At 60.8% G+C, this 25,576-nt stretch overlaps 4 protein-coding genes across 4 annotated transcripts; 1 reads left to right on the top strand and 3 right to left on the bottom strand.

The window, feature by feature from the left end:
- Positions 1 to 63: 63 nt before the first annotated feature.
- SDRG_08797 (hypothetical protein) lies at positions 64 to 19,564 on the bottom strand. The gene is made up of 10 exons (XM_008614694.1): positions 15,516 to 19,564; positions 13,694 to 15,471; positions 13,612 to 13,650; positions 6,386 to 13,559; positions 6,147 to 6,335; positions 5,542 to 6,075; positions 943 to 5,493; positions 739 to 894; positions 287 to 692; positions 64 to 233 (listed from the first exon to the last, which is right to left on the bottom strand). Exons 1-10 carry the CDS (start codon positions 19,542 to 19,544, stop codon positions 70 to 72), a joined length of 19,020 nt encoding a protein of 6,339 aa, XP_008612916.1. The 5' UTR covers positions 19,545 to 19,564; the 3' UTR covers positions 64 to 69.
- Positions 19,565 to 19,741: 177 nt separating this feature from the next.
- Positions 19,742 to 23,163, bottom strand: SDRG_08796 (hypothetical protein). Its single transcript, XM_008614693.1, has 3 exons — positions 22,050 to 23,163; positions 20,150 to 21,996; positions 19,742 to 20,101 (listed from the first exon to the last, which is right to left on the bottom strand). The coding sequence occupies exons 1-3, from the start codon at positions 23,102 to 23,104 to the stop codon at positions 19,944 to 19,946; spliced, it is 3,060 nt and encodes a 1,019-aa protein (XP_008612915.1). The 5' UTR covers positions 23,105 to 23,163; the 3' UTR covers positions 19,742 to 19,943.
- Positions 23,164 to 23,752: 589 nt separating this feature from the next.
- On the top strand, positions 23,753 to 24,972 carry SDRG_08795 (hypothetical protein). Its single transcript, XM_008614692.1, has 6 exons — positions 23,753 to 24,067; positions 24,110 to 24,190; positions 24,237 to 24,316; positions 24,365 to 24,538; positions 24,584 to 24,689; positions 24,736 to 24,972. Exons 1-6 carry the CDS (start codon positions 23,828 to 23,830, stop codon positions 24,856 to 24,858), a joined length of 804 nt encoding a protein of 267 aa, XP_008612914.1. The 5' UTR covers positions 23,753 to 23,827; the 3' UTR covers positions 24,859 to 24,972.
- On the bottom strand, positions 24,924 to 25,557 carry SDRG_08794 (hypothetical protein). The gene has a single exon (XM_008614691.1). The coding sequence runs from the start codon at positions 25,522 to 25,524 to the stop codon at positions 24,982 to 24,984; it is 543 nt and encodes a 180-aa protein (XP_008612913.1). The 5' UTR covers positions 25,525 to 25,557; the 3' UTR covers positions 24,924 to 24,981.
- Between the last annotated feature and the right edge of the window lie 19 nt (positions 25,558 to 25,576).

Below are 25,576 nucleotides of genomic sequence, written 5' to 3'. Positions count from 1 at the left end.
CCTCTCGACTCCTATTTCCTGCCTGCCCCATCCATCGTATGTATGAATCTAACAAGCATGTATTACGACCTACGTCTCGCCCGTCACGCGCGTCCAGTTGAGACCTTGGCCTGCGCGCTGGGCGACCGTCGTGTTGTCGGCGTCGATCGCCGAGCAGTGCGTGATCGCATACAGGAGCTTCTCCCGCATGACCGCCTTGCTCGAGTACGCGGGCATGTCGATCGAGAAGAAGCCTATAGCATTCTCTACGTGGGCCCTGCCTCCATACAAGCGTATCGCGACGTACACGTGTGGGCGAGCGGGAGGTACGTGTCGGCCTTTCCGACGGCCTTGGGCATCCCCGAGATCTTGAAATCCTGCGTAAAGTCGGCCGCGTGCGTCGGGAGGCGGGACCGGCCCCACACAAAGCGCAGGAACGACGACTTTTGCGCATCCGTAAACTCGCGCAAGACGTCCCAGAAGAAAACAATGTGCGCGTCCGAGCCGCTGCAGCCGTCGCCGTACGTCGTGCGCCGCTTCAGTAACTCGACGTCGACCGTCGCCTTGCCGCACGTAAGCGTCGCCAGGTCGTGCCACGAGAGCAGCGACAGCGTCGGAAGCGGCAAGATGGTTGCGAGACCTCGCGCCACGTCAGCGCACACGGGCTGGAACTCGGTGAGACGGTACGCCTCGGCGGCTTGCGCGTACTCGTCCTACACATCGCTTTGTTAGCCCGTCGTTGGCGACGTTGCGTGCTACCTTGTCGTCCCATGTGACACGCACTTGGCGGCCGCCGGGCACAAGTTCGACTTCGCGCCGGTCCGATGAGAGCACGGTAAACGACGCGTCGATGAGGTCATCAAACATGGCCGGCGTAATGCCATGCTTGGTGATGTTGTTGATCGTATCGACCACCTACAAAGAATCTAAGCATCCCGACGTCGATCGATGCAAGAGACGGACCTGGAAGCAGCCGTGGTGGATCGACTCAATGTCGGCGCGCGTGACGCGTTGGTCGACGAGAAACTTCCACACGACGGGCGGCAAGTTGAGGTCGAGTGGCGTCTTGCTTCGGATGGCAATGCCCATGAGCTTGCCAAGGAATTCGGCCATTTGGATGAGCTTTGGGTCGTTGCGGAGGTGGATGTTGGGCACGAAAAACTCGCGGTTCTCGCCCACCTTGTGCACTTGGTTGGGACACGGCTGCAGAAGCGGGAGCATAGTGGACTGCAGCTCGGTGCTCATTTGCGCCAAGCACTCGCGATACAAGCCGCCAAAGTCGTCGCCAAATTCGCCGACGAATTGACACTTGAAAGCGCGGTCGTGCCCGCGGAGGAGCGACCCTTGCAGCGTCTGCAGCTGGGCAAAGCACTGGCTAAAGACCGAGTCCAGAACACCAGATGTCGACTCGGCTGCCTTGTGTCGATCCACTTCGATTTCCGGTCGCGCTGCGGCTGGCGTCTGCTGCTCCTTGAGGATGCTAAACCACCAGTTGAGCTTGACGGTCTGGAAGACGCAGCCCCGTAGCTCGCGCATGCACTTGGTGAGCGTCGACTGGGACTCGGTCGCTGCAAAGTCCATAAACGACAAGACGTGCTGAAGCCGCGCGTTAAAGTTGCGCAGCACGAGGAAGCGAGACCGGAGCGCGTCGAGCGGCAGCCCCACCAAGCACGGATATTCACGGAGCTCGTCGTCGGTCGGTGCAAACTCGTCCGGCCGCAGTCGCAATGGGTCGCAGGCCACAGATGCTTCGGCCCGCGCTTCGCAGAGTGCATTTACGAGACTCACAATCGCTTCGTCTTGGTCACGACCAAAGACCGCGTGCGCGTCATGGAGCGCAGCCAGCGCCGGCGCGTACTTGAGCGCAAGCAAGTGGCGCCCCGCGACCGAGAATTCAGGCACGACCGTGAAGGCGACGCCCCACTTTTCCACCGCAATCGGTGGCGCGGGCTCGGATATGGCATTTGCCTCGAGGTCGTCTGGCGTGTCAACATCGACGAGCGCCATGCTTGGCGCAGGAGGCGTCACACCAACGTCTTCGCGCGTCGCGAGCAGTCGGCTGTACGCTTCGGCTTCCTCGCGCACGAGCGCTTCCATCGCGTGCATGTTGCCCAAGATAAAGTCGGCGGCCTGCTCCGCGTCGTCGTCGCAATGCTTGAGCGCATAGACGCACCAGTCCATCGGAAAACCCATTTGGCTCAGCACGGTCGCGAGCTCGACGCGGTAGTTTGGCACCGCCTCGGCCGTGGCTTCAACGTCGCCGTCGTCGTCGTCACTGCCGTAAAGCCCACTAGCATCGTCGTGCAGATGCATGTCGGGAGTGTGCAGCGCGCTGTGCGAGAGTGACACGTCGTTGTCCTCCATGCGGTGACCACCCACGAGTTCAATCACGTCGCGTTGGTTGTAGAGTGCAAAGCCCGGGTAGAAGGTGCCTTCGAGCTTGGGCCCTGTGCCACCAGGTCCGAACGCAACACCAAGGTCCTTGCCGTTGAGCGCATACGAGAGCGTCCCTCGCTTCAAATCGAGAACCAAGCGCACGACGTCGCCCGTCTTGAACTTTTCGCCGTACGTGCCGCGCTGCTTGCTGCCGTTGTGCCACAGCGCGCGGTTGCCAATCCAGCCCCACCCGCGGTTGTCTTTGCCAAGGTACGAGTCGAACCGGACGTCCTTGCGCGCAATGCCAAGAAAAATGTTGGACGACGCCGTCACAAACGCGATCTTGACCTCCCACGTGTGCACGCCCGAGTCGAAGCGGGCGACGCCGATCGCCGACTGCCAGCCCTTGTCGCGCGTGAGCGACAGCCGCGTATCCCGCGCATCAAGCTTGATGTACGGGCCTTTCCGGAGCCGATCGATGCGGCACTGAAAGTTGGACTGCACTGGAAACCGCCATGTGAATTCGTTGCCATCCACTGTGATTTCTTGACCACCACAAGCGCCTGTAAACGTGCGCACTTCGGCTTCAGCAGTCTCGTCGCTGCTCCCCTGCGCGATCTGAAGGCAGTGCGACCCCGATGTCTCACAGAGTGGGTCGAGCTTGATGCGAATCGAGGTCGCAAGTGCAATGTGCACGGTCTCTTCCTGGAGCTCGAGGTCATACGGATGTGCGCTGGAGAACGTCTTGCACACGTCACTTGAAATCGACGCGAGGAAATTGTCGGCTGAGAGGAGAAACTCGTCTGGTAGCGGCGTCTTGTCGACGAGAGCGTGCATGATACCGTACACTTGACTGAGATGATCAAACCACTCAAAGCCCTCCATGGGCGCGTCCCAGTCGGTCGTATCAAACGGAAATGCCACTTGGTCGTGAACGCGAAGAAGCAGCGTCATCTCGCAGTCCATCGAGATTGTCGGCTGCAGCTGGCTGTCCCCGAGAATTGACGAGAACGCCGTGCCGAGGAGGCGACCGTTCTTTGTAAAAAAGATCTCGTGCGCGTCGAGCCGAAGACCGCAGCCGTAGACGTCGCCGGGCGATGGCGGCAACGCAATGTCGGGCCATGTCCACACGTCAGCGAGCGGATCGCCGCAGAGCGTCTTGCCGCTGCTCGGTGCAAACGCGTATGTCTTGGCTAGCATGCCAACGCACGACGACCCTTCCAGCACCATGTCGGCCGTTGCGAACCCCAGGGCAAAGCCTGCTGGCCGCACGCTCTGCGGTTTGGACTCTTGGACGATAATCTCAAAGTAACGAAGCGTCGCAATGGCCCGGGTCTGAAGAGAGATGTGCAGCAGCGGCGTGCTCTCCAAGCGTAGCGAGACGACTTTGGGCACCACGCCTTCGAGTTTGGCGACCTCGGGCGACCCTGCGTACTGCAGCACCCACTCGCCACCGATCGCACCTGCCTCGACTTGAATCTTGGGCGGATGCATCGGAGCACACACGCTCTCGGTGCGATGCAGCGTGTACGGCAGCGTGGCCGTCGTCTCGTACAACGGTAGCTGCTTGAAGATCGCGAGCTTCTCGGCGCGGTTCTGGTTGTCGACGACAAGGAGGAGCTCGACGAGCGCTTGGAGGAGCGAGCTCAGCATCAAACTGCCCTCTTGGTCTTGGTGCAAAAACATGACTTTGGACCGGCAATAGAGCACGCCCTCCTTGTCTTTCCAAGGACACCCGTGGCGAATCAGCGTCGCGAGCGCGCGCACGAGCTCGATCGTGATGTGCGAGCTGCGCTTCTCCGAGAGCGCCTGCTTGACGAGTACAAAGAGCGCCGACGTGAGCTCCGGGACGAGGATCGATCCCGCGCTCCCGAGACACTGGTTGGCGTGCAAGAGGACATTCACAAAGCGAAGCACCGTCGCGGTGGTTACGGGAGAGCACAAGATGCGGTCATCGTCCGAGAGTTGGAGAACGGGCACGGTTGTCGGCGGCGGTAGTTGCGGGCTTGTTGCAATCAAATGCGCCGAGTAGTCGGCGTTGACAGACCACAGCGCGACGTTCGGCGTCTGCCACAAGCACGTAGCGCTGTCGAGACACTGGACCAAGTCTTCGCGGACGCACCGGACGCTTTGCACCGATGGGGGGTCGAACGGCGCCTCCTTGTTGCCTGCGATGCAACCCATCGCGACGTATCCTGGCGGTGCAATCGGCCACCACATGGAGCGCAGCTGCTTGCGCTCAAACTCGCCGTCCGTTGCCGAGTTCTTTGGGAGGCCTTTCCCCGTTACGTCGACACACTCATAACGAAGGGGTGGCGCGAGGCATCCGTCGTTGTTGTCGCGAACGAGTGCGATCGGTGTCGACGGCGCGTCGTTTCCGGCTTTGGCCACGTCGCCGAGCGCAAACCACTTTTCAGGCGCCAGCAGTGTCGTCTGGAATGACGACGGAAAGACGGGCCGCCAGAGCGTGACGCCAACATCAAATGGCACACGCGCGTCCTTCTCGAGAAGCGAGCCGCCCTTCTTGCGCCACTTGTGGCGGTACACGACCAGCGGATCGGGGTGCGGAATGCCCCAAATGCGCTCGTACGACGCAACGATCGTGACTTCGAGACCCGATGAGACAAGGAAGGGCCCTTTTGGGTACTCGCTGCTGCCGTCGTGGTGGCTGCTGGCACTCGTTCGCGATTTCGACTCGTAATCCTTGGCGCTAAACGTCTTGGAGATGACGTGCATCATCGTGTCGAGCACCAAGTCTTCGCAAATCGCGTACTTGGTCGCCACATCGTCGGTGGTCGATAGCAGGAGCGTGCGCACGACTTCGTGCACCGTGTTATGGTTGGCGTGCGATGCCAGGAGCGTATCCGTCTTGTCGATCGAGCTCGCGAGGGTCGAGACGTTCTGGAACGTGCGCATGTTGGCCTCGAGCGTCCGCGCCGCCGACGACGCCATCACGTCGGACGAGATGCGCGCCAATATTTGCTGGATGCGGCCTTGCGTGTGCCGATGGTGCGACTGCTCATCGAGGCTTTCATCGCCCGGCGCGTGCTCGGGAAAGAGCACAAGCTGCCGCAGCGTGTTGCGGTCGCCAAACGAGCACAACGGGCTGCTCTCGTCGAGCTTGTTGGCTTGGTGGTGCTACCAGACACAGTTCGCTTCCAACATAACATCAAGGCATGTACGTACTGGCTGAAGCAGACGAATCACTTGCAAGAGCAGTTTGCGCGCGTGCGTTGCACAGAGCATGTGACTCAGCACCTCTTCTTCGTAGTCGACTTCACGCCAATTCAGCGACCGGATGCGTTCGTCCATGTGCGCGGTACATGCACTCCACGGCACGACGTCGTCACGCTTGGAGCTTTTTGCAAGCGAGAGCCGCATCGGGCTCGAACGCGCTGCGATCGATCGACGCGGCGACGACGCCGACGGCGCAGTTGTTTCAAGGAGGCGGTAACTCGGGTTCTCCTCGCACGCATCATGGGCCGTACTCGCGAGCTGGTCCACGGCCTGCGACACAAATTTGTCAAATTGGTCCGAGACGAGATCGTCGTCTTCGTGGCTTGGCTCTGGCGGCGCTGATTCGCTGATGTGCGCCGTCCGGTTAAAGAGGAGAGAGCGCAAGGCGACGCCGATGTTGTTGCCGCTCTGCTTGAGTGCATGCGAGCACGCAGTAGTGCTTTGGCCCACAATATGGGCGAGGCTGCGCGCCGCCAAGTGGTGCTGTGGGCTGAGTCCCAGACTCTACACGAGCTGGCATGACCACCGAGATCGTCCAGTGGGATAAATGCTACCTGTGCCTTGCCGAGGTGATCCTGCACGTATTTGAGGGCACGGACAACATCACCATTTTGAACTTCAAGCGCGCGCTCACAGAGCTCGAGTTCGACGCTTTGGCCGCCGAGGTCGCGCACACGCTTGTACAAGTCGCGCGCCATGTCGCTGGCACTGATTTTCGCCGCTTCCGCGAGTGGCTTGGGTGCCTAGTCGGCATAGGGTCAATACCTTTATCGATATTGAGCCAGTCAGCTACCGCGGTCTTCTTCGCAGGTACAATGTCCCCAGACGCCGTAAGGACACGCGTGCGCGCCAAGACGTCGTGCATGATTGCGTCGCGACTGAGGCTGTCACGACCCAGCGCAATGCGCAACGCTTCGTTGATAGCCATCGCTGGCAACGGCCCGTTGTCGCTGCTTTCTCGTTGCTGGAACGACGCCGGCGACAGCAAGAGGTGCGCCGGCGACCCAATGGCAGGCGTTCGCGGCGAGTGGGTCGAGATTGCGATAGGCGGCGGGTTGGACGCGGCACGCGGCGAGTCCACAGCCGGGTTGGGGGAGATGAGCGCCCGCGGGAGGTCCGAGTCGCCAATTGTCGTGATGAGTCGCAAGCCTTGCGGCCCGAGGCGTGCACGAATGTTGCTCATCATTCCGCGGTTCTGGACTTCGGCCGGGCTTCGTGGCTCTTGAAACTCGAGCTGCTGCGCCTGTTGCGGCTCCGAGGCAAGGCTGGCGCCGCTGACCGACGGCGCTTCGAGGAGCACGGGGGCGTTGCTTTGCGACACAACGTGGAACTCGTACGTGATCATACCGCCGCGCGACAAGATGAGTGAGATGCGCGCGCCGTGCGAGACACGCAAACTCGCACCGTGGACGCGGACGCCATTGACGATTGTACCGTTCTTGGAAAAGTCTTGCAGCTCGTAGTACTCGTCGGACGCATCTTGGCGCGCGCGGCGCAAATGGAAATGCCGGCCGCTCACGCTGCGGTCGTTGATGACAATGTCGCACGAGTCGGTCGCGCGTCCGACGCGCACCACCGGCGCCCGCAGATGAAAGTTGGACGAGAACGGCGACTCGTCTGTCACCGACGCTATGTTTTGCACGGGCACCAGCATCCCCCAAACACCGAGGGGCACGTCGTGCGACGTGTCGTTGGTGGCACTGCCCTTTGTAGCAGTCTGGAACGACACGGTCGACGACCGCTTCTTTGGGCTCTGGATCGCATCGATGCCCCAGCTCAGTGCGTTCTCGTCGCCAAGCTTGCGCACCACGTCGTCGCGGACATGGCCTTCAATCGCATCGAGTGCGGCGTCAATGACGTTCTCGGCCGCCAAGTACGTTCGGTGTTCCGTGACGCAGACCCATTTCGAGTGGAGGCTCGCCAGGTCCTCGACAGCGGCATTCGCCAACGACACTTTGGGAACGCGGAACGCATTCTCGGCGGCAAGGAGCGACGCAATGTTGGAGACAATGGCCACATCGAGGTTATTGCTCATGGACGTGTCGAGCGACGGCAGCTGCTTCAGGATGGACGAGAGCGCTTTCGTCGACCGCCACCGGATTTGATTCTTGTACGACTTGAGCATAGGCCCCAGGATCGCTTGGACGATCGGGTTGAAGCACTGACGCGATGTGAGCGGGCTCGGACCCGTTGGCACGATGAGCTTGGACAAGGCTTGGAGCGCGTCCGCGAGGTGGTCGTCAAACATGTTGGGGATCGCCGGAATGCGCTCGACGGCCTGAAGGCTCTTGAGCGGTACGCACAGTGTGGGGAGCGACATCGCCTCACTGCTCTCCAAGAGCGAGACCGAGCCGTCAATGACACCACGCGCCGACTTTTTCAACGCGACGAGCACGCCGCTCTTGTACCGACCACGCATCTCGAGATCTTCAAAGAGCACGTGACCGCCTTCGCGGAGCACTTCCGTGTGCCCGCCCACGACGCAGATCGCAGCCATGAGGAGCGTTGCGTGGTCCAGCGCCTCGCGTGCCTTCTTGCGCAGCGCGGCCGCCTTCTTATCGAACGAGAGCGACTCGGAGATGACGTCGATCGCGCGCTCTTTCTTGGTCTCGTCGACAAGCGGCGTCGCGCGGGTGTCGCCTTCGTCGTCGTTTTCGGGCGACGTGGTCTCAGGTTGGCGCACGGCCTCGACGGTACTGGCTTCCGTCGGAGTCGATTCGTTGTCGTTGGCTACGCCCAGCGACAAATTGTCTTCGTTGGCGTCGGCAAAGTGCTCGTAAAATCTGGTAATGGTCTGCAAGAGCTCGTCGACGAGGTCTGTCTTCTCGAGCGACCGCGACACGATCGCGCCGACCGCCTTCTTCCACGTCGGAAAGAGCGTGAGGTACCGAATCAGCGAGACGGCTTCACACGACTTGGCTTGGCTTGTATGGTGCTTCTCGAGCATGTGGTGAAGCTCCGAGAGAATCGTGGCGTCCCCAGACACGCCCTTGCTGCAGTTGAAGTAGTTGCAGAGTGTTGTCGACGCCGACTCGAGGCCCATCTCGTGCTTGCACAGCGTCGGCCGCAGTAGCATCGGGCCGCCCACAAGCAGAAAGAGGAACGACACAATGTCCGACGCGCCGTGGACCGACGGCAGCGATCGAAAGACCTTGTTGACCGAGGAGACCGACTGCAATGGAAAGAGGAGCATACTCAGTCGCATGCAAATGATCGACGACGACAACGTCGAACTCAGCAGCCCCGAGACGATCTCACGCAGCACGACCGGACTCGACGCCATGACGGAACACACGTCCGAGCTCACCGACCCGCATGCGAGGAGCACCCAAAGCACTTGGTTGCTAAAAAGTTGCGAGAGAACGTGCGGGCCGTCCGCGGGCTTGCTCTGCTCGGACGCACAATACTTGATCAGCCCGACGCACGCATCCGAGAGGTTGAAGAAACCTTCGTCTTCGGTCGAGAGACGCTGGTGTGGGCTAGCCACCGGTGTCGCGTGCGGCGCCGACGCGTCGCCGAGGTTTTGCAGCATCGATACGAGGAAGCTTCGCAAGACAGTGTTCACCGTTGGCTTCTTGTCCTTGTGCGAGACGTGCTGAAGCGACTGGTACATGAGCGCACGCGTCATGGCCCACGCGCCCGAGAGAAGCTTGAGCAGCGGCAGTTTCTTGGACGTGTTGGAGCGCTTCAGCAGCAATGGCGATGTCTCGTCCAGCGCCTCGCTAAGCGCATTCCGATCCATCTCGCGCATGAGCGACTCGAAGAGCGCGTCGCACGACACGTTTTGCTGGTCCGCCTCCTTGGCGCTTGCGTCGTCTTTCGGCGGTGACTTTTTCGACCCGTCGCTCTTGCGGCCCGTGAGAATGTACGAGCTGTAGAAGCCCGCTGCGATCACCACCACGTCATCATCCGAGTATGACGACGTTGGAATCGGCAGTGGAAGGTCCGCAGACGGTAGCGTGCGCGCCCCCGCCCCCAGCTGACCCTTGTTGTTGCGGCCAAACACCATGACGTGCGCATTCCCCAAGAGCACAAGTGTGTGGTAGCAGCCGCAGGCCGCCGAGACAACTTTGGCGCCAAGTGGCAGAGGCACAACGTGCGGTGCATTCTTGTGCTCCTTGCTGCCAATGCCGAGCTGGCCATAGTCGTTGCGACCAAACGTGATGAGTTTGCCCTTGTCTGTCACGAGCGTCGTGTGGTAGTAGCCGCTCCAGCCAGAAAGCACCTTCTCGTCGCTCTCGCTTGGGTTGAGCTTCATGTGGTTTGGCACCTTGACGCTGCGCGCATGGCCAAGACCCAGTTGGCCATAGTCGTTCTTGCCGCACGTGTACACGTCGCCGCTCGCGGTGATGATGACGGTATGGTACAAACCGCACGATACTTTGGTCACGACTTGGCTCGACAGCGCATCGACGAGCTGCGGCGTGTGCTGGTGCTGCGTGTGGTCCAAGCCGAGTTGTCCGCAGTCGTTCATACCAAACGTGAGAAGTTCGCCATTGCTTGTCACAACGGCGCTGTGATGGTAGCTCACGCCCGCCGAGACAATGAGATACTTTTCGTGGAGCGACTCGATGAGCTTGGGTGTGTGCGACTTGGAGATCGTCGAGCCGAGGCCGAGCTGACCACGGTCGTTGTAGCCCCACGAGTACGCCGAGCCGTCGACAGCGACCGCAATCATGTGTTCGCAGCCGTTCGCAGCAGCCACCATGCTAATAGGGATGCCCGAGAGCGACCGGACGGGCGTTGCGAGGACGACGCGCTCCTCGAACGTACCGTTGCCGCACTGCCCGCTCTTGTTGAGGCCACACGTGTACACGACACCGTCGCGCATCACAACCGCGAGTACTTCATTGCCGCCTGTCATCTGCTTGACGCTTTTGGACGTGAACAGAGGGACGTGCTCGAGTTTGGACGTCGAGTTGCAGTGTCCGAGGCAGAGTTCGCCATAGTTGTTTTGACCACAAGCAAAGAGTTCGACATCTTCGTACACTTCTTCGGGCTCGGTGAGCAAGTGACCGAGACCGCTCATGGCGTCGTCGCCCGGCACCGACGGCTTGCTGTGCTCGAAAAGAGCAGCGACCGTGCTGTTCCAAGAGGCTCGCGTTGGACACAAGATGGACGTGGCCGTCTCGCGGTCTTCGTCTTCGCACGCAATGCACGCGTAGTGGGCTGCGTCGACGTTGCCACGCATGTCGTCATAGCAAATACTGCAGAGCTTCATCGTTTCGTCTTCTTCACAGACGTAGCAGACGCCTGGCACGGGACAGGCGTGGCACTCGACGCACATGTAGTCGTCCCAATACAAGTCGCTGTACGCAGGTCCATTTTCTTTGTCAAACGCGCCGCAAAAGCCCATGTACCCAATGTCAATGTTCATGCCAACAGCCGGCCGAAGGAGCTTGACGACAATGAAACGACCCGTGAGCGGAGTCGCGAGTCGCTTGGACACTTGGGAGCAGTTGCCGTCCAGCACAAAGTAGAGCACGGGCTGCGTCTCGTCGCGCTTGGCGTGGGCGTCCTTTGGTGCAGCTGGGAGACCGGCAAACTCTTCTGGCGTCAATCCATTGTACTGTTCGAGCTCCTCCAAATCGGGGAGCGAGCTCAGCACAAAGACAGCTGCGTGTTGCAGCGGCGCCGTGTAGCCCGCGCCCGGACCGCGCAGCGTAGCGTACGTCACAGTGAACGGCGTGTCATTCATGTGCTTCAACACAACATTGACGTTGGCGCCAACGGACGAGCTATAGACCGAATTGTCGTCGAGCAAGAGGTTGGGCACCGCGTGGGAGACGCTAAACTCGCCGCCGTCGCACGAGACGACGAGCAAGTCGAGATTTTTCCCCACTTGCTTCTCGGTGGCCATCGACGTTGCATACGTGCCTTTGGCGACGGGGTACACGGCCGAGAGAGGTAGCTGCGGCCGCGCGCGAGGATGAAAGTTGGTCAAAACGACCGACCCGTTGCAGAGACACGAGAGCGCCGGCACGTACGGCGCTTCGAGAAGCGAGAGGTCCACAGCGTACACCAGCGCCTCTTTTCGCTTCTGGTAGAGCGTGATGCGGCCTTCGTTAAAGTCAAAGAGAACGCCCATGAGGTCTTGCTCAAGCTCGTCGTCGTTGTACTCGACCGAGAGCCCGTGGACCAACAAGCCGCTGTGGACGGCAGAAAATGACGTGTCGACAATACTCAGCACGAGGAGCCCGTGGCCACGGCGACCCACGGAGAGCACCGAGAGCTCCATGTAGAGTTGGCCGTCCGGAAAACTCTTGTTGGCAATGACCGACTCGAGGACGGGCGCCGCCATCATGACATCGCCAGCAATGATTGTCGAGCAGTCGGCCGAGAGCTGCAGATTGGGGCCTTTAAGCAGGCCGCTCCAGCACAACGTACTGCCGCCAAACGTCTCGCTCGTAAGACCACCCGCCACAAACGGTGTTGTGAGCTTGGGTCCCATGGCGCAGATACGCGGCGGCACTGGGGCATACAAGTCCCACTGGAGGTCGCTGTCGAGGAGGCCAAGGACTGGGGCCACGCCAAGCCCGAGCAAAGCGAGTCCCTGGAGCGAGACCGTGTGCACCTTTTTGTACCCAGCATAAAAGTCGAGCGTCTTGGCGTCACAGTCGAGAAGCACGCCAATCGGGTGCGTGCGCGACCACGCCAGCGTCGGGAGCCCGGGGCATGTGGTTTTCTCCTTGGCAAATGCAACACCCACAACACCCTCCGAGCTGTAGGGTGTATTGACGTTGGCCGTGGCGTTGCCAACCCCGACAAAGACGGGGTACGTGCCCTGGTGGCGCAAGAGGAGCTCCCAGTACCATCGCCCTTTTGTAAAGACGCGCTGAACGATCGCGAGGCCACCCGCATCGGTTGGCAGCGGCACATCCGCCGTGAAGGGACTCGACGGCTTCTTGAGGGCCATGGCAATGTGCGTATCCGTGTCCACTGTGACGTTGGCGCCGTGAAGAAAGCGCACGTGGCTCATACCGACGCCGGCCGACAAGATCGCGGGCTTGAACGTGTCGGTTTCAATGGAGGTCGCGTCGTCAACGTCTTCAATCGAGAAGACGTCCCGCCAGCCCTTCCACGACGTCATTTCCGTGAGAAAGGCCGGGAGGCAGCTCTGGCCCACGGCCGACCAGTCTTGCGGCCCATATGGGATGCTACACACGTCCATCGCCAACAAGACGTCTTGAACGGCTTCGTGCATCGCATGGACCGACGGCTTGCGCGCCTCGACGCTGCAGTACGCGTGCTTGAGGTGCAGCATCGTCGCCGAAGACGATTCGAGGAGGTGTGATACAAGCGTGAAAAACTGCCCCCCGATCGCTTCCAGGGTCTTGCGACCCGCGAGCTCGAGCTCGTGCGAGTAGTGCACTTTGGTCGTTGAGAGGGCGTCGACGCTCGATGTGGACCGTCGAAACGACGCGGCGAGCGTCGGAAGCAAGTGAAAGCGAGCCGACGGGATACCCATTGTGCATTGCAGCAGCGTGAAAAAGATCTCAAGACCATGGAGGCGTTGCTGTGCGCGCTGCTTGTGCTTTCGAAGCAGTGCCTCCATGTCGGCGTCGAACGAGGCGCCTTCCGGCTGCTGGAGGAATGCAAAAATGTCTGTCTGGATCTTCTCGTCCTCTTCTTCAATCATCTCGAGCGACTTGGTCTCCATGAGCTTGTTGAGTTGGCGCAGCCACTGCTCTTGGTCCGAGTCGCCACTCGTGGTAGTGCTCGCACTGGTCGAGGCGTCAGCAGCCTGGCGCGACGCGAAGTCGAATGGGGCCTGCGAGATGCCCGGAAGAATCTTGAAAGGCGACGAGCCGTGATCGACTGCGCTCGAGACGGGCACTGGTGCTAGCTGCAACAAAAGGCGCGCACGCTCAACAATCGGGTCGCACACTTGCTTGTAGAGCACTTGCTGCCGTTCCTTGGTCGCCTCCGAGTCGTCGGTAGCGTCATCGCCATGCACCTTGCCATCACTATCCATGTTCCGTGCTGTAGCATCACCAATGTAGAAACCTCATCACCTACCTCAAGGTGACCGCTAGCTTTTGCTGCTCCCGCACGATCCTATACACCACGTTGGACGCAAGTTTCGCAATAGTGTTCATACCATCGGCGAAGCTGCAGGGCCGTGCGCCAGGCATCCACGAGCGCATCGCTGGGCATTCCGTCGCGCGTGAGCGGGTCGCTCACGTACGACGTGTGGCTGTGCTTGGCGAGAACCGCGAATGTTGCGCGCACAGCTCGGTCCACCGCCTCGAAACCACCGCTCTTCTCGAGCGTTCGCTCCACGCTGTCTTGGCGCTTGAGGCGCGTCGCGCGAAGCTTGGGGTTGATGTGTGCGTCAGGATCCACAGCCATCTTGACCTTGTCGATGAGCTTCTTGCCGGCACCATCGTTGGTAAGGATTTGCGACAAGAGAACATCGTTGCGGTTGGCCTCGCCCTCGACATCGTCGAGGCCGCCGCGGAAGAGCGGGGACTGAATCCAGCGCTCGAGCGACGCCGGCGTGTCCTTGGCCGACGCGTCACCAATGATGAGCGCCGACGCATACTGCCCGCCCAGATGGGCCAAGAGGCTTTGAAAATCATGAACCCAGTCGAGATGCGCTGCGAGCTCTGGACTCGCCATCGTTGAAGACACGACCTGCGACGGCGCCGGCGGTGGAAACACGCTCGGTGTCAAGAGCGTAACGTGGCAAGTGAGGGCATCCCACGCAAACTTCCATGTAAACTTGGTCGCGTCATACGGCGTGTCGCTCAAGTCGTCCATATCGGGGTGACCACGGTACCCGACAAGAAGACTGCGCTTTCCAAAGACGTTGGCGAAACCCGGCGAGAGCACGACGCGGTAAATGTCGTAGTCGCGGACGCTGGCGGTTGGCAGCCGCTTCACGGGGCTGCCCGCACGGACCGCGTTCCAGAGCAGACCCGCAAGCTCCACGCCATTGAGCACGCGGTTCGACGGTACTTGAAGCGCGTCCAGAAGCGCGGGGGTGACCTGCAGCGTCGCTGTGCTAAACAATGCCTCCTCTTGGAACGTTGCCGGTAGCGTTGGTGTGAGCGACGACGATGGCGTGAGCGACATGGACCCGGGTCGCAGCGACGTCATGAGCTCGTGCAGGGCCGACAGAAGCGCCTGCACTGCCGGCCACAATACTTCGACAGCGCTCGCAAACGTCGGTCGAATCGAGGGCAGGTTGAGAATGCTCACGAGGGTATACGGAAGAAGCTTGCCTGCAAAACTCTGCTGGAGAAAGAGCGCGGGGGGCACCATCGACGGCGTCTTGAGCGCGTCAACGAGCTGGGCCATGTAGTGCAGCAAGCGCTCGACAATGTGCTTGGCGATGGCCCACCCGTGGAGACTCGACGCGGCCCAAAAAAGCGATGCGCGCAAAAGCACGTGGAAGCACTGGAATTCGGACGACGCTTCAATACTGGAGAGCGCCGAGAGAGTGTTGGGCGCTGCAGCCAGCGTTTGCTGCCAGAGGGCGCGCAAGAGCGTCTCGGCAAACGACGTTGTAATCGCTAGTGATGTGCTGTCGACCGACTCGGCCATGAGCTCAAACAGTGTCTTTGGACACGCAAACGACGGCACAAGCATCGGCAAGAGCAAGTTGGCGACGTCTGTCGACTTGGCTTGGTCATTAAAGAGCCGTGTGAGCACCGAGAGACGGTCGAGAAGCGACGGAAACATGATGGCAAACCCGCAGTTGATCGCCGCAACAGTCTCTTTCTTGATGGCTGCGCCGACGCCATTGTTGTCGGCAGGCGGCACGTACTCGGCAATCGAAAAGAGGAGCTCGCGTAGCAAGTAGAGCGTACCGCCTGGCTCTGTTGACGCCGAGGAAAACCCCAAGTCATCGAGCACCAGACACGACGTCGAGAGCTACAAAAACAGGTCAATCAAGTGTCTCTCCACCTCGTACCAACCTCGAAAAAGTTGAACTTGATCAAGCGCAGCACGACCAAGAGCGGGTACAGTGTCTCTTGCGAGGCGATGGTCTGCGGCGCCAAGTACTTGGTGCCCAAAAGCAAGAGAAGTCGGTGCAACGCGGCAAACGATGGCTCCTTGGCGTCAATGCACAGCGAACGGTAGCTGCAGCGCGACGGCTGGATCGCATCGACTTCGTACTGCGGCACGTCGTTGCCAAGGAGGCGGTCGAGGTGGCCCAGAATGCAGCTTGCCGAGTCGACACACGTCGGCAGACACTGCGCGTCGCCCGCGTGCGCACGTAAACTCGCCAAGACCGTCGACGGTTTCCCGACGACCGTTTGCGACGACCGTCCGTTCTCGAGACGCTTGTGCGCGGCCGATGGCGTCAAAAGTCGGATTGTTGTCGTCCATGTGGGCACAGCAGTACCATTCTCAAGCAACGCCGTGCGACCGCCATAGAGAAAGCAAGCAAGCGGCGCTGGCACCTGGCCGGAAGGAAGGGCGCAGACGCGACCGGCAGCGACAAACAGGGCGGCGTGCGCGAGGGGCTCGGCGCCAACCACATCGACCGACGCCCACGTACTGCGTGTAAGTGAAAACACCCAAAGATCGCCGAGCGCGTCACCTTTGCGTGTCTCGCCACCGTAAATCCAAATGTTGCCAAGGTCCGAGGCCATGCCATGGTGCGCGCGCACCGACGGCATGAGCGGATTGAACTCTTGCATCTTGTCGCCCTTCATGTGCTCGCGGGGGGTGTAAATGTGGTCGTCGTGGCAGAGGTGCCAAACGCGGTCAAACGTATTGTAGCGCCAGAGGTCCGCGCGCAGCCGGTCTTCCTTGTCGACACCACCAAATACGTAGACGCTTTCGCCGACGACGCACGACGCACACCCCATGCGCGGCCCTGGGTCCAATGCAATCGACGACGGCAATTTGGCCCACGCAAAGTCTTCAATCGACAGAAACCACGCGTCGCCGAGGATCGTATCGTCCGACGCGCGACCACCAAAGAGAAACACGAGCGTCTCCAGCCGGACGCGGACGGCGGCGACCGTATGGTGGGCTCGCGCCACCGGTAGCGACGTGGCCGACGACCCTTGGATAAGGTCCCAGGTCGGAAACGAGCCATCGGCATTTGCTCTTGTCGAACACTTGTACAAGTCGAGATGGCGCGACACGGGCGCGTCGTTTTCACCACCGACGACGAGAATGTTGTGCTCATCGATGAGCACCGCTTGGTGAAACTTGAGCGGGATCGGGAGGTCGCTCCAACGGTCCCACTTGTTGGTTGGGAGGTGGCAGACCCACACTTTCGTCGTTGCGGCGTCCTTGTCGCTCGCCAGCATACCGCCAATGACAAAGAGACGATCGCCGACGAGTACCTTGGCCGAGCCGTGAAGCGCTTCGGGTGCATTTGTCGGCACGTGTGGTGCGAGCGACATGGCGACTTCGGGGGCGGGACACTGCATCGCGCGGGCGACGCTCTCGTGCTTGGCCGTCGGCGGAAAAGCAAACGCCGTGTGCCCGAGGTTAAGCCGGATGATCTCGCCGCGCTCAAGACTAATGCCCGGCATCATGCCGCTGCGTGCGTCCTCCAACGACGGGTGGAACTCGGCGTAGGCGACGCCAAGGTCGATGCCGTTCCGGAAGAAGCGCATTTCGGAAGCCTCGAGGTCGAGGAGGCACCCAATTATGTCGCCAGCCTTCCACTTGTCGCCATACGTCGACGACCCCGAGTTCCAACGGCGCTGGCGGTTGCCGTCGTAGCTCCACGAATGTGCGTGATCCCCGACGCCTTCGCCTTGGTCCGAGCTGCCTTGAAAATGACCGTCGATCCAGCCGATTTGGATCAAGCCGGACGTGACAACTTCGACTTCGTAAAACCACGCGCCGCGCGTGAGGCTCACGCCGACCGTCGAGAGGGACCCAAAGTTGCTCAAACCTTCAATTTCGCCAGACCGGTCAATGTCGATGCGCCCACAGAGCGGAATGACCCAGCTCTGGTCGCTCTTGTCGTCGTCGTCCGACTCTTTCTTGCGCTCGACAATCAGCGACGTCGTGTAAAAGCCCGCGGCAATGTCGAGCACGCGGCGATGGCTCTTCTCTGGCCGCACCATGAGCGGCACGGGCAAGAGCGAGTCGGTGCTGCCGCGGTTTCCGAGTTGACCCTTGTTGTTGCGCCCAAACGCAAACACGTGGCCTTGCTCGGAGAGAATGACCGTGTGGTAGCAGCCGCACGCGGCGCGCGTCACGCGCACGGTCGGCGCCAGTGTAATGACGTGCGGCATGCTCTGGTGCACTTTGGTGCCAATGCCGAGCTGCCCATAGTCGTTGCGGCCAAACGCAAAGACGCGGCCGCTGGTCCCGACGACGAGCGAGTGGTAGTAGCCGCACGTGACAAACGCAATCGACTCGTTCGGGATCGACACGAGGCTCGGGAGTTTGCTCATTCGGTTGTGGCCAAGCCCGAGCTGTCCATAGTCGTTCTTGCCAAACGTGTAGAGCTCGCCAACGGCCGTGCACACGATTGTGTGGTACAAGCCGCACGACACCATCGATACGACGTGGCCATCGAGCGCCTTGACGTGCGTCGGAATGCTTTGGTGGGCGGTCGAGTCGTGCCCGAGCTGCCCGCAGTCGTTCATGCCAAACGTAAAGAGCTCACCTTTCTCTGTAATCACGGCGCTGTGGTGGTAGCTCACGGCTGCAAACGTCACCTTCTTATCGCGGAGGTGGTCGATGAGCTTGGGCACGTGGATCTTGGTCGTGACGTTCTCGTGGCCGAGCTGACCGCGGTCGTTGTAGCCCCATGAGTACGCTAACCCCGAGTCCGTGACGGCAATCATGTGTTCGCAGCCGTTGGACGCGGCGAGAAACCGAACGCGCTGCGAGCGAAGCGCCTCGATCGGCCGGAGTAGCATAACGCGTTCGTCAAAGTGGCCGTGGCCGCACTGGCCACTCTTGTTGAGGCCCGCGGTGAGCACGATGCCGCTGTTGGTGAGGACCGCGAGGATCTCGTTGCCGCTCACGACCTGTCGAATGTCGTCCCAGCCACCAAACGGTACAAACGTGAGCTGATGGCGCTCAATGTCGTCGCCAATACCGAGCTCGCCGTACGAGTTTTGGCCGCAGCAGTAGAGCTCCCCGGACGCTTCACAGATCCCATAGAGCGACTGCTCTTTGATCGACAAAAGCTTGGAGAGGACGTGGTTGACGTCGAGGGTCGTGGCCGGCGACCGCGAGAGCATCCAGAGCACGGACGAGAGCAGGTACGCGAGTGACCCGCGCACAAGAGCAAGCTCGGCCAGCGTCGAAATCGTCGTGCGCGAGACACTGGCCTCCATCTCGTCGTTCGGAGACGGTACAGGCTCGGCAGCCTCGATGAGAAAGTCGCAGAGCTGGTTGAACGACGCACTTGCACTCGGTGAGAGATACATACCGTCGAGGTACGCCATTGGCTTGAGCGACGCCATGTTGTCTTGGATCATGCGTAGCGCAGAGAGGTACGTGTCGCCGCCTTCGCGCCGTGTTGCCCGCAAGAGCGCGATCGCCATGTCCCACCCAAGCACCATGCAGTTCTGCGTCGGCAGCGGCAGCGGCGGTGGGCTCACCTTGCGCTGGCTCTTGGAGACGCTTCGGACTGCGAGGAGCCGCTGTTCGTGCTTGTGCTTTTCCTTCTTGGTCGCGACCGCGAGCTGCGTGAGGTGCTTGAGATACGAGCCAAGACGCACGTCAAAGTCGGAGGTCGGAAGCGCGACGGCGGCGAACGGCGTCTCCGTCTCCGACTCCTTCCGCCACATGTCGCTCGCGAGCTTGGAGATATGGAGGAAGAGCCCGTTGGTCGTATCGACCGCGTCGACGACGGCCTCGAGCTGCGGTCCTTCCTGCGCCGCCCACCCCCCGGCGGCGTCCGCGTCCATGACCCGCGGGGGTAGCTTGGTGAGGCTGGGGCCGAGGTCCAGGAGTCGAAGCACGTCGTTGCTGCTCTCGTCGAGACCTCCGTCGTCCTTCTCGAGCTGCCCCATCGTCGTCGGTGCCCCTTGAGCGAATATTGGAACTAACTGCCCCCGGATCCTCCCAAGATCCATTTCCGAATTCCGTGAACATAGCCAACCAAATGCAGCGAAAATGCTTCATTTTGTCCAATCCAATCGCAGCATAGATGAAACGCCCAAGATCCTTGCGATCCATCGCCACCCCCAACCGGTTACGGCGACGACGGGCAGGCTTGTTGAAAACTTGATACAAACTGGGACGGCAGCTCATCGGACATGCCACCGCATTCACTACAAGTTGAACTAGAGTCTTTACTAGAGTACATTCACGACATATGTGTACTCTGGATCGACTAGCACAACAAAAAAGTAAAGTACGAACAGGTCGACCCTTATGTACGTCATCCTTGTTGTCCATCCCAGACCGGTCTACTGCAGGACGTGGCCCAGAAAGCCGCTGAGTGCGTTCGTAAAGGCCATATCGGGCGTCCGCACGGTGAGGTCCAACCCGCCCGATCGCACCTTGCAGTGGATGAGACACACCACATCCGAGCTCAAGAGTCGGCCGGCCGCAATGACTTCGTTCGCTACACACAAACCATCAGAAACCGACTCGTGCAAAGACTTTGGCGTACTCTGGGCAATGGATTCGACCGCGTTGATGTCAAACTGGCGGAGGCGCGCGCAAAAGTCGTCGAGAGTCACAATCGAGCTCGGGCTCACCTTGGTCTTGATCTCGGCCGGGCACGAGCCCCAGCGGCCGCCAAACTCGGGCGTCGTGATCTGCCACGGCTCGAGCGGGCGGCCATTGTACTGAAACACTGGCGTCGCCGACGGAAGGCTGCTTCCGAGGCCACCCATTTGGAACGGATCCGCGACGGGTGCCGGCGCCGGCGCGCTCGCAAACGGGTCGAGCATCGGCGCACTGGTCTGCGGCGCGTACGACGGTGCGGCCGGTGCATCAAACGACATGTCAAGAAGGTCCATATGCACGGGCGCCGGTGCCGCTTGGTACGATGGCTGCGGTTGCACTGGCTGCTCGGGCTTGGTCGATCTCCGCTTGGGCGGTGCCGAGACCGCCGACGCACCCTTGACCGTGCTCTTGCGCGAGAGCGTGCCGCGGTTGGTGCTCGTCCGCTTGGCCGCCGGAAGAGGGACCCCCGCGCCCGGAAGTCCGCCAAAAAGCGCGTTGGCCATTTCGGCGCGCTTGTCAATCACAGGCTCGTCGGGCTCCTGGTCCTCGTCGCTCTCGTTGTAGTGCGTGCTGTGGTCGGGTGAGTACGCCGGCGCCGGCGACTGTCCATACTGGCTTTGGTGGTGGTGGCCTTGGTTGTTGTTGTTGTAATACGGGTTGTTGGGCTGGCCACCATACGGCGCCGGCGTCGGCTCGGGCGCGGCCGGTGCATTCATGCCTGACGGACCCCACACGTTCTTGACCGACGGTTTGCGCGCGTTAAAGCCGCCAGCGTCGGTCGCGTTCGGGGTGCCACCCCATGGCGCTGGCGCGGCCGCGCCTCCGTACCCACCGAGCATCGCGGCCGGGTCGTTGGGCGGCAGTTTGTGGCCAGCGTACGGCAAATCCGGCTTTTCATACGCGGTAAAGTTGAGGCGCGACTCGTTGTGGCGACTGTACGCCTCTTCTTCGTCGTCGTGGGGCGGGTCGTAGCGCGGCGCGCCTTGGGCGAGCGCTTGGTCGACAAATGCTTGGAGAAAGCTCAGCGTGCTGTCGACCTCGAGGTCTTCGCACGACGCGTCGACGGGATACGTAGTCGCCATGAGCGCCGGGTGCGCGTGCATCGCGAGGTACTCGAGGCAGCGCTGCTGCAAGTCGATGCTGCGACTCGTCTTGTACTTCTCCATCATGGCGCGCGCTGCGTCAATCTCGCGGCCGTGCATCTGCGCCGTGAGCTTGGTCACGGCCGTCACGATGTACCCCCGCGTGACGTCTTCGTTTTCGAACGGCCGGTCCACGAGCTCACAGAGGCGCTCGGCAATCTCGTCGAGGTCCATTGCCTCCGAGAGGTACCCGTACTCGCCAAGGACCCACGCCATCGTGCACACGAGAATGTCGGGCAGCACGGGCCGTTCGAGAAGCTCCAGATACGTGTCGACCGCGTCGCGGCGCAGCTCCATGTCCTGCTCCTCGTCGTCGCCGCTGCCTTCCGCGATGAGGCGCATGAGGTTGTGCGCGACCTCGACCTTGACGAGCTCGCCACCGAGCTCAAAGACGTCGGTCATGGTCTGGATGTACCACGCATTGTTGGGCGCGTAGCGCTCGGCGCACTGCGTGATGCGAGACACGAGCTCCGTCCGGAGAAACACGTCGGTCGCTTCGCGCAAGAAGCTCGTGAGCTTGGCGACAATGAATTCGACGTTCACCGGGTTGGTCATGCGGTACAGCAAGTCGAGCGTCTTGCGCTTCAGCGTCTCGTCCGGGTCTTCCAAGCAGTCGATGACCGCCATCTGATGGGCGGCCGCGTACCTAGAAGCACACACAATGAGCGCTCGATGCAACGCGGAAGAGATACTCGTTACCGCGGGTGGTCCTTGACGATTGCGGCGAGGCCCGTGACGCCGAGGTACTTGAGGTTATGGTTGTCGCTCGAGATGAAGCGCGAGATGCTGGCCGCGGCCGCATCCAGCAACGTCGAGTTCGGGTAAATGGTCGTGACCGTGCGCACGCACTCGTAGATGATCGCGTACCCGACGTTGATGCCCGTGTCGGCGCGGCGCATGACGTCGTGGAGTACTTCGTACATGCCCTCGCTCGTCGTTTGGTCGGCCTGCCCGAGGAGCGCGAGGATCTTGAGGAGACGAATCTGGATCCACGGCGCGGGAATGCGGTGGTAGTCAAACTCGCGCGGGAGACGGTGCTCCGTGATCTGCTTGAGGATGCTCACGTACGACGGCACGAGGTCCTTGTACGCGGCGGGGTTGACCACGGCCACGTCGTGGAGGAGGCAGAGCGCAGCACCCATGACGCTCGGGTCGCGGTCGCAGAGCGTCCGTCGGAGCGTGTCGCCCATGTCGGCAACGCTGTCCGGGTTGAGCTGGTGGAAGCGGTGGAGCGCCATGACAGCCTTCTTCCGGACCAGTTCAATCTCGTGGCGCAGCGCCTCCATGATCATGGGCTGGACCGCAGGGATCATCTCGACCGTCACGAGCTTGCACACGGCCATGAGTGCCGAGCAGACCTCGAGGTGGTTGGGTGACTGCAAGTCGCGCTGGAGCTGGTTGATGATCATGAAGCGAAACTCGTGGGCCGGCGACAGCGTCAGCGAGCACGTGAGGTACCCCACCCGCTTCTGGATCAAGTTGGTCGCGGCCGTCATCTCGACAGCCTTGATGTAGCCAAAGCTCGCGTCGTGGCCCAGCATCTCGACGTACATGAGGCGGATCAGGAACTCCTTCTGCTTCTTCTTGTTGGCCTGGAGCTGGTTCGAGTTGGAGGCCACGCTGAGCTCCGACATCTTGCGCTTGAGCTGCGCGACCTCCTGCACGATGATGCGATCTTCCTCCTGCTTGGACTTGCTCTCGCCGATGCTCTTGACGAGCTCGAAAAAGTCCTTGGAGAGGTGGCTGCCCGACATGGTCGTCGTCGTCGCTGCAGTCACTTGCGCAAAAAACTATACACGGCGATCCTGCGGGCCTCTTCTTTTTTACCTCTCGGCCAATCCACGACCGCGTTTCATGCGCATTTGCACCAATCAAACGTCGCCAGCCAAACCCCGCGATCCAACGTCCCGGAAATAGTGTACTCCCGTGGATCCACAGCCTCGATACCTCGGTGGTCATGCAGAAGGCGCCGAGTGCAGGTACGCATGCTGCGGCCGCTCGAATTCAGTTTAGCACCAGGCATGAGCATAGTCTGAGAGCAGGATTGAACAGACACACTAAGCTCGGCGCAGCTGCTGCTGAAGGCTGTCCTTTCAGCAGAGTCGGAAAGCAAGCGTGAAACAATGGCGAATGGCCACAGCAGTGCCAGTCGCATTACATGCACGCGCGTTGAAAGTCTCATGTGTGCAGCATGGGGTCCATCGCAGCAGTGTAGCAGTCAAGAGGATCGGACGATGGTTCGAAATCTTCTCCCATAATAGTATGCAATGGAAATAGTGTGCGTGCGTAACGCTGGACTGGAGGATTGCGTATTATAATACTAGAAACAAATGTTTAATACAAATAGAGAGATCATGGGCCCGTACTCCGAATTTAATATTATGCCGCAGAAATTCTGGAATCGCGTGTGCCGCAGACTGGATTCCGAGCAGTTGGATTTTGGGGATCTTCTCGACCACCCCGTCGACCGATCGACCATGCAAGCCATCGTCCTGTACCTCTACGTGATCGTGCGCTCGTACTGTGCATGGCTCTGGCTGCGGCTCTGCCGCTGGATCCAGCAGCCACCTCGCGCGATCCTGCCCACCAGCGAGTACCGCCACAAGATCGTCATCATCGGCGACGGCTTTGCAGCTGGGTATGGCGACTACATCAACTTTGACTCGCCTGGTGGCCTCGCCAAGTACCTCCACGCCGCAATGGCCCAAGAAGCCAAGGCAAGCAGTGCGCATAGCCGCCTTGGCTCACATAGTGTGTAGATCCGCCACAACTGGCAGGTCATCAACCGGGGCATTGTCGACACCGACTCGTCCCAGTGGACGCCCATGGCCGACACCAAGGTAAACACAATCGTAGGTGCGCGCCCAAGACCTCACACGCCTCTAGTACTTTCAAACGGTCTTCTCCAAGAAGGAATACCGCGACGCCGACATTGTACTCGTCGTCGTTGGCTCCATGGACGCCCAGTACCGCCAAACGACGCTAGACTGTCGAAACTCATGAACATACATTAGACGATCACCGCCCATTGAGCCAGAGGTGACGCTGCGCAACATCAAGAGTATCTGCGACGCATTGACGAAGAAGGGGAAGCGCGTCGCCGTCGGCACACTCTGCCACTCGGACATCAAGGCGATTAACGTCAAGCATACCGCGACCAACAAGCTCCTGCGCGACTTTTGCGTCGAGTACGACGTTCCATTGTCGGAACGACGCGTCACCCTGACTTGTAGCACGCAGCATGACGAGCTACCCGTCATGTGCGCCCCCGACCTTGCGATTCCGATGGTGCGCCGCCCCGAAGCCAAGGCGTTTGACGGCATTCACTTCAACTCGAGCGTACGGGCGAGCACGGCGACAGAGGAGGCTCATACCGCACTCGTAGGGCTACAAGCAGATTGCCAAAGACGCCATGGACGTCATTCAGCCGCTGGCGACCGCGGTCGAGTGGACGACGTGGAAAAAGAAGCTTGATGGCATGCACGTCGATCCTGCCTTGTACGATTAAGAAGAGGAATGGGACTGCCGTTGATTCCACCACAAGCTTGGCGTCGGTAGAACCAAGCAAGGAGATATCGCAAAACAAACAAGCGCATTCATATACATGGCCCAAGTACACATAAAAAAGCGACTAGGGCGCGACTTCGACGGGCTTGCTCGCCCAGTACTGGTCCATTTGGTCGTCGAGGCGCTTCTGCTTCGGGTCCGGGCCTTTTCCTGCCTGAAACCAGTACGTGTCCATGTCCATATCGAGGTCTTCTTCCTTCTTGACGGGGGCGGGCTTGGCGAGGCGCTTCACAGGCCCCTGGCGCTTGCCGCCACGCAGGTTGTTGATCTTGACGCCGCCCTTGGTGCGGCTCAGCGACGGCTTGGCCAACGCAGCCGTCTGCTTGGCCTTGAGCTGCTGCTTAGCGAGCGGCGCCGGCGCAATGCCGCGGCGGGCGTTCACAGCATTCTGGCGCTTCGCCTTCTGGGCCGCGCCGACGACCACGGCCGCCTTCTTCTTCTTCTTGGGCGCTGTCTGTGCTGGCGCCGAATGCAGCTGCGTGAAGCGCTCCGAGAGGGGCACGGAGGCGACGCCGATGAGGTCCGACGTCTTGGGGATGCCCTTGCCGCGGGGCGCGCCCTTCGTCGGCTGCGTGCGCTTCGGGGTTTGGATGCGTCGGCCAGCCATCGCTTCGTCGAGTGTGCTTTTCGAATGCTCCGCCGCAGAAAAAATCGAAAAC

The sequence above is a fragment of the Saprolegnia diclina genome (assembly GCF_000281045.1).
Source record: "Saprolegnia diclina VS20 unplaced genomic scaffold supercont1.27, whole genome shotgun sequence".
NCBI lineage: Eukaryota > Oomycota > Saprolegniomycetes > Saprolegniales > Saprolegniaceae > Saprolegnia > Saprolegnia diclina.
Note: the sequence above shows the minus strand (reverse complement) of the source record. Positions and strands in the feature narration are given on the sequence as shown.

What these genes read in the sequence shown, in the direction of transcription:
- SDRG_08797 (XM_008614694.1), bottom strand. Translation starts at nt 19,544, where the DNA reads ATGGGGCAGCTCGAGAAGGACGACGGAGGTCTCGACGAGAGCAGCAAC. An exon ending in AAGCTAGCGGTCACCTTGAG is followed by an intron (nt 13,560 to 13,611) that starts GTAGGTGATGAG and finishes GAACATGGATAG; the next exon opens with TGATGGCAAGGTGCATGGCG. An exon ending in TACCTGCGAAGAAGACCGCG is followed by an intron (nt 6,336 to 6,385) that starts GTAGCTGACTGG and finishes TATGCCGACTAG; the next exon opens with GCACCCAAGCCACTCGCGGA.
- SDRG_08796 (XM_008614693.1), bottom strand. Translation starts at nt 23,104, where the DNA reads ATGTCGGGCAGCCACCTCTCCAAGGACTTTTTCGAGCTCGTCAAGAGC. An exon ending in ATCGTCAAGGACCACCCGCG is followed by an intron (nt 21,997 to 22,049) that starts GTAACGAGTATC and finishes GTGTGCTTCTAG; the next exon opens with GTACGCGGCCGCCCATCAGA. An exon ending in GGTCGAATCCATTGCCCAGA is followed by an intron (nt 20,102 to 20,149) that starts GTACGCCAAAGT and finishes GTTTGTGTGTAG; the next exon opens with CGAACGAAGTCATTGCGGCC.
- SDRG_08795 (XM_008614692.1), top strand. Translation starts at nt 23,828, where the DNA reads ATGCAAGCCATCGTCCTGTACCTCTACGTGATCGTGCGCTCGTACTGT. An exon ending in CGCCCATGGCCGACACCAAG is followed by an intron (nt 24,191 to 24,236) that starts GTAAACACAATC and finishes ACACGCCTCTAG; the next exon opens with TACTTTCAAACGGTCTTCTC. An exon ending in CTGCGCGACTTTTGCGTCGA is followed by an intron (nt 24,539 to 24,583) that starts GTACGACGTTCC and finishes CCTGACTTGTAG; the next exon opens with CACGCAGCATGACGAGCTAC.
- SDRG_08794 (XM_008614691.1), bottom strand. Translation starts at nt 25,524, where the DNA reads ATGGCTGGCCGACGCATCCAAACCCCGAAGCGCACGCAGCCGACGAAG.